We start from the raw sequence: 6,557 nt of genomic DNA, 5'->3' as shown, positions 1-6,557 counted from the left end.
GTATACTCACGTCTGGATGACCGGCTGCTCGAACGTCCTGCGCTCTTTCGGATCAGCCGACTCGCAGTTTCGCACACACTGCATATCCTGTTCATTCGAGTCAGTCAATTGACTCTTTTCATTAGACCTCGGCTTCGGTGTGTTTGTTTACCTGATACTTGTTCAGGATCGTGTTGCAGACGCCCGTCGCGAGCATCATAGCGACGAGAAACGGAATGACCGGATTGCGAGCCATCTTGCTGCCACCCAGCTGCTCCTGCTCGGTTCTTTACAGGTCAAAATAAACGGGTGATAATAGAGATGGTAGGTAATGTTTCACGGCGGAGTTGAAGTGGAGGGGTTGTGACGTTGGTTGCACCGACAGGCAGCAATTTGGACAACTCCCACAGACGAGCGACTCAAGCAGCGTAGTTAAATGAACAAGACTTGCAGTCCTAAGAAAAAGAAGAAGAGCCTCGAGCCCCTACACTGGAACTGTCGAGAGGGGAGCGCAGGGAAGGAGAACAAAGGGAGCGGTGAATGGAGCGGGCGAGAATGAAGGAGACAAGACGACGTTATCAGCAGCGGCATTGGGCGATCTCTGATAAGCTGCAGCTATTGCCACCCACAGTAGTTGATTATTAAGTATGGTTATAGAGTATGGAATAAGACGTGCTCTGTAGGTGACTATGTTGTGCTACATTAGAGAGTATAGAAAGTAAGAACGCTTTTGATTGCTGTAGAATGGACTTCCAGATCCAAGGTATCTTGCAGAGAAAAATCACAGCGAAATAATAAGAAAAGCAAAAGAAAAAGCCCAGCCATTCCATCCTGTAGAGATTTCTTTCAACGCCAGCCGCAAGTACATAGTGAGTAAACATGGTGAGTAAACATGGTGAGTAAAACATGGTCGTAAAAAGAAGAAGAAGAAAAATCCTCAGATAGTGTACAACAAGATTATGTACCTAGTCTCCATTACATAGCGATAATGGCCAGGCCGTGGTCGTCCATCCGGTCGGCCTCCTTGCGCTCGATCGATTCCCAGTCGAGATCTTCCCAGGGGTTGGTGGCTAGGATTCCGTCTTCGAAGCGGGTAGGCAATGTGACCCAATCCATGGGCACCCAAGCGTCGTTGTCAAGGTCGCTACCGACATCTTTCATCGCATCCGTCGCCTCTAGTCCGTTGTCGCGTGGCGTCTGCGTGGTTAAACCCGTGGTGTCGACCGAGTCCGGCGTGTCTTCCGCCTGCATGGGGGCGAACGCGTCCGCGTGGAGGAACTCATCGATGGGATCATAATCCGCGCCCAGGTCGACAAACGTGTCCGCGATCACGTCGAGCGAGATCAGGCTGTCTGCCCACGGGTCTTTCACCAGGCCGCTCTCGTCGATGGCTCGGTCTGACTCCGTCGCGGTGGTAGGTTTGCCAACATCCTTGCGCCCGCCATTGTTGCTCGCGCTGGAGGCAGTCTTGAGTAGAGCAGTGGCGCCAGGCAACTTGCCAGCAGGGGTCAGCTGGACAGAAGGTGGCGAGGTGGTTGACTTGGGGCCTCCACGCTGGCTGAACACGCGGCCCATCGGCGTTGTTCCGGTTGTCGCGGGAGTGACGACGCCACCCTCCAACTTGATGTCTTGTTTGATCGCCGACAGGGCACCGTCGGGCCGGGCATTCTTTGCGTCAGTCATGCGAGCCATCGCCGGCGGCTGAAGGGGCTGCTGCTGCTGCGGCGGCCGCTGCGGTTCTTTGGCCAGCCCGCTCTCGAAACTTTGCAAGGCAAACTCCAATGCGTCTTCGATTGGTTCCTCCACCTGGTGATTTTCTTCGATATGCTGTTCCAGAGCCGCCTGCGTCGCAAACCCTTGGATGTTGTATGAGCAGTCCGGCACAGCGCACTTGAACTGTCCTCCTCCCACCATCGCGGCGGCTGTCTCGGCCACCGAGGGGGTGCCCGGCTTGGCTTTGGTAGCCACGGGGCTAGTGACGCCTGGAAGACTCTGCACCGGGGTGGTGGCCGTCGCGCTGTTAGGGTGAGACTGCTTGCGCTTCTTTGTGGGCGGCAGCTTCAGTTTCTCCGGTGGGAATCCTCCAGGGCCATAGGCATGGGGAACGCCCTGCGGTGACGGAGCGCCAAATGGTGCAGCAGGGACCGATGCAGAAGCATGGCTGGAAGACCGGCGGGCTCGCTGCAGCGCCTCCTCCTGCTGTTGGAGCTGCTGCAGGTTGCTGGCGTTGAGAACCGGCATGGCCAGCGGGTTGGCGGGCTGGCCGCCGGGCGCGCCCGGGCGTGCGGCCCCAAACTGGGTCTGTTGCTTGTGGACATGTTGAATCATAGCCGAGAAGCAACGTTTGACAAAATTGATCGTCTGAACCAGGTTCTCCGGTGACACAGTGATCTGATCGTTGAGTGCCCAATCCTGGCCAGGCTTGAATTGCCGCATCAATTGGAGTCGCTGTTACAGTGTCATTAGCAAGATTTTCTTTTTTTTTTTCTTCTTCTTCTTCTTCTTCTTCTTCTTCTTTCCCTGTATAGGTTTTTTTTTCTTTGTAGGTTTAACATACCATGGCGACAAGGTTCCGCACGTTCTTCTCCTGGCCGGAAAATCGCGCATACCACTGGACGAGGGTATCCATTCTACTGATCATATCCGTGCACTCGAGGAGATGCTTAGATACAAGTGCCCGCTGTTCCGGCGACAGAGGGATAGGCTCCGGTACCGGGGCCGACTGAAGTGTTTCAGCGTAGATCTGGCGCAGGGTATCCGGCAGCTGGTTCCATGCGTCTTCAGCTGCAGCTTTGCTTATCGGCGTACGGCCTTGCTGTCCCTGCTGCTTGCGCAGCATGGCTTCCCACTGTGCTCGCTGCTGCGGGGTCATAGCATTGAGCTGCTCGCGTGTCGGAACGTTTGGTCGCGGGGCCGGCTGCGCCTGCGACGTGGCGGGCTGCGCCGGCGGCACCACTGCTCCAGGGGGGCCAGTGGTTTCAATCACATCATCGCTGTTGGACCTCTTACGCGACGCTGGTGGTTTGGCTGCACCCGTCGCCTGTTGTTTAGCGGCTTTGCCAGCAGCGCCTTGTGTCTTGCCCGGTGCCATGGTAGCTGCGGCGGCTTGCGGTTGCGGCGGCTGCGGTTGAGCGGCGGCGGGCTGCATGGCTGGTGGCACGCTCGGGGCCATGGTGGTGACCGGTTGTTGTTGTTGTTGTTGTTGTTGTTGTTGTTGTTGTTGTTGTTGTTGTTGTTGTTGCGCCGGGGACGCCTGAGCTTGCTGTCCTGGAGTCATGTGCTGCGCGGCAGCAAATGCTTGGGCAGCGGCCCGGTTCTGGGCGGTCATGAGTTGCTTCTGTCGATTCCGATGGAGAAGTTCGCGGAGTTGGTCATCCGTGTAGTTCTGAACGTGCGATCCGAGCCGCTGGCGAGCCATTTGGATGTCGCCGGCAGTGATCGGGCGCAGCTGAGGCATATTGACAGGCGGCGCTGATTGCTGGCCAGGTGGCACCCCTTGCCCATTGAGGAAGGACTGCTGCATCCCCATGCCCTGAATTTGCGCGTTCGGATCCATCGGACGGTTCATGCCCTTGTTCTGTGCCAAAATCTGCATGTAGTGGACCTTTTGGAGGGCCAGGAGCCGGGATAGATCAGGGCCGCCGGGGCCTTGCGGGTTAGATGCTGCCCATTGCTTGAGCTGACCCCAGGTCTTGATATTTGTCGGCACGGGAGAAGCCACGTTGGGGTTGGTGTTGAGAAGATTTGGAGGGAAAGCGATCCGATCCATTTCGCGTAATTGATCTTGCGTCATCTCCATATTCCCGTTTTGCTGGCGAAGCATCTGGAGTTTGTAGAGCTGCTGCTGCTGGGCTTGCTGGCGCTGTTGCAGCGTCTGAAGCTGCCCCTGGTGCATCTGGTTGGGGGGTTGTTGTCCGTTCATACCGGCCATTGGCTGCTGCAGGCCCATGGAACCCCGTACATTTTGATTATTGGTGTTAGGATTCGTATTGTTCATCTGTCCGTTGTTAACCATCTGCTGTGCCTGGCCGGCGGGAGACATTGCCTGCGGTGGCATAGGCATCGGCTGTTGGGCGGCGCCGGCTCGGGCCATGGCGGGGTTGTTTGAGGCCGTGCGGCGTTGATGATGGATGAGGAAATTATTGAGTTGCTCCGGAGACATTTGGGCCAACTGCTCATGCACAGCCGGTGGAAGGTTGGGGGGGATCTGGGGTCGGCCGGGCATGGTGGATTGTTGCGGGACGATAGGCTGCGCACCGGCGGGCATGACGGGAGGGCGCGAGGGAGGGCGCACCTGAGCGTTTCCTTGTGCCGGCGACATCTGATCGGGGCCCATGGAGCGATTCAACATGGGCATCGCGGGGTTCTGTTGAGACATGTTGCCCTGGTTGTTCTGGGAAGACATGGCCATTTGCACCTTCTGAGCGGCCTGGGCGCGCGCCTGAGCCTGAGCGGCCTGCGACTGGGCCTGCAGCTGCGCTCGGTCCTGTTGAGGGTTGTTCGGATTCTGGAAATGTTGCTGGGCGAGGAACTGAGCATTCACATTGGCCTGGCCAGGCTGGCCTACTTGCTGGAAAATGTTTTGGGAGGCGGAGAAGGGCTGTTGGTTCATCTGCGACGAGCTAGCCGGCACGACGAGCTGACCAGCTTCCTGGGAGCGGAGGCCATCTGCCTGCTGGACCTGGATGTTTTCCACGTTCCCGATAAACGCGGATGGGTCCAAGTTGGGCTGGCCGCCGTTCATGGGGAAGCCAGAGTTGCCTCGCATGCCCATCATGTTCTGGAACATTTGGCGCTGTTGGGCATTGATCATCGGATCGCCCATCATGGCGCCGTTCAGATCGACCCCAACGCTCTGGGCGCGCGCCATCTCCATACGGCTGCGCTTGATGCGGCGTAACTGGTTGAGCGCTTGGGAGCGGAAGAAATAAGTCATCGGGTCCATTTCCTTCTTGGCCAAATACTGCCGTTGTTCCTGATTCATGTTCTGCAGGTTCATTTTGATCTTATCCATATCTTCCGCCGAGGTTTTAGCAAGCATCTGGCGAGCAAGGCGACAGACATGCTCATGCTCCTGGGCAGACAGGCTGTTGAGTTCATCCGGCAGCGGAGCACCGCTCCCTTGGCGTTGCTGTGGTCTTTGCTGTTGCTGAGGCTGGCGTTGCTGCTGCGATTGTTGAGCTTGCTGCTGTGCTTGTGTTTGTTGTTGCTGCTGCTGTTGCTGTTGTTGATGTTGCTGTTGTTGCTGTTGTTGTTGCTGCTGCTGCTGCTGCTGCTGCTGAAGCAAAACCTGAGACTGTTGCTGCTGGCGCTGTTGCTGCAGGGCCGCGGGATCATTAAGCTCAATAGCCATTTGCTGCTGATTGGGCATAGGAGAGGCCTGCATGGGAGGTCGGTTCATTTGTTGCGCGAAAGGAGGTTGCATTTGGTTGTGGGCAACACCCTGGGGCATCATGCCGCCCTGCATGACCGCAGCCTGCCTAGCACGAGTATCTCGAATATGGATGAGCTTTTCGTTGCATTCTCTGTCGTAATCGGCCTAGAAAAAACACAAAGAAAAGGATATATGAGCATGACAAGATGACCCAGGAAAGAGGTTTCTTGACAACAGACCTTTTGGTTCGCTTCCCGGAAGGCTTTCTGCTCAAATGTCAAGGCCGCCTGCGCCGCATTCTGGATATTGATCTGTGGAGTGATAAGACGAAGAGAGGTGACCCTGCGAAAACCGTCAGTCTGCGACAACGGGGAGAAACGCCCGGCAGTCAACGTACATTTGATAGACTTTCATGGCCCGTTCCTTGACGGTGACTTCTGTCCTCCAGCCGCTGAAGGGACCCTGAGCTTGCAAGGCCTGGGCGACCTGGCCCATGACAACCTGGGGGTCTCGATGAGGCATCTGCATCTGCCCCTGTGGGTTGCCTGGCATCCCGGCGCCTACATTACCGAAATTGGCGGGATTCATGTCAGAAGACCCCTCGACGGGGAACTGAAAAGCAATCCGCGAGTGTCTTGCTTGTCGTCAACATCCGCCGAAGCTCACCAGTGAATACCACCAAGTATAGGTATTTTTTTTATGTATGTGTATGTGTGTGTGTCTGTGTGTGTCTGTCTGTCTGAGTGCGCGCGTGCGTGCGTGGAGCCGACCGTCAATCACAGGGAGAGAAAGTGAGATCAAGAGAGAGTGTGTCAAGTGAGAGTGGAAGTGAGAGAGCCGCAGCAGAAACGCTTTCCCCAAGCGAGGGGCCTTAGCTGCGACCGAGGGTGAAACCGTCGAAACGATCGATCAGTGGATAAAAAATCGGCAGAGAAGCAGCGTTCAAGAGGGTTTCAGAACCACCAGCAAACCGATAGGATATTATTTTGGGAGGCGAGAGAAGGTGGTGAGGGAGGGACAAAGAACCACTCCCACCAGAACCACACCACACCACAGGGAGGGAAAGGAACAACAAAACCCGCTAGGCAGGTTGATGTTCGGGCAGCAGCTGTCGCAGCGGCTACGTTGACGAAGGCCGTAGGATGTGGCTGGAGGACGATGGACTGAGATCGATCGATAGAGGAGCAGAAGAACAAAGGGGAGG

At 56.4% G+C, this 6,557-nt stretch overlaps 1 protein-coding gene across 1 annotated transcript; it reads right to left on the bottom strand.

The window, feature by feature from the left end:
* Positions 1 to 954: 954 nt before the first annotated feature.
* ASPZODRAFT_15047 (hypothetical protein) lies at positions 955 to 5,941 on the bottom strand (the record flags this gene model as incomplete). The annotated part of the gene is made up of 4 exons (XM_022725627.1): positions 955 to 2,427; positions 2,537 to 5,518; positions 5,593 to 5,695; positions 5,751 to 5,941. 4 exons carry the CDS (start codon positions 5,939 to 5,941, stop codon positions 955 to 957), a joined length of 4,749 nt encoding a protein of 1,582 aa, XP_022582107.1.
* Positions 5,942 to 6,557: the final 616 nt, after the last annotated feature.

This window comes from Penicilliopsis zonata (genome assembly GCF_001890105.1).
Source record: "Penicilliopsis zonata CBS 506.65 unplaced genomic scaffold ASPZOscaffold_5, whole genome shotgun sequence".
Lineage (NCBI taxonomy): Eukaryota > Fungi > Ascomycota > Eurotiomycetes > Eurotiales > Aspergillaceae > Penicilliopsis > Penicilliopsis zonata.
The sequence above is the reverse complement of the archived record's forward strand: the minus strand, read 5'-3'. Positions and strand labels throughout refer to the sequence as shown.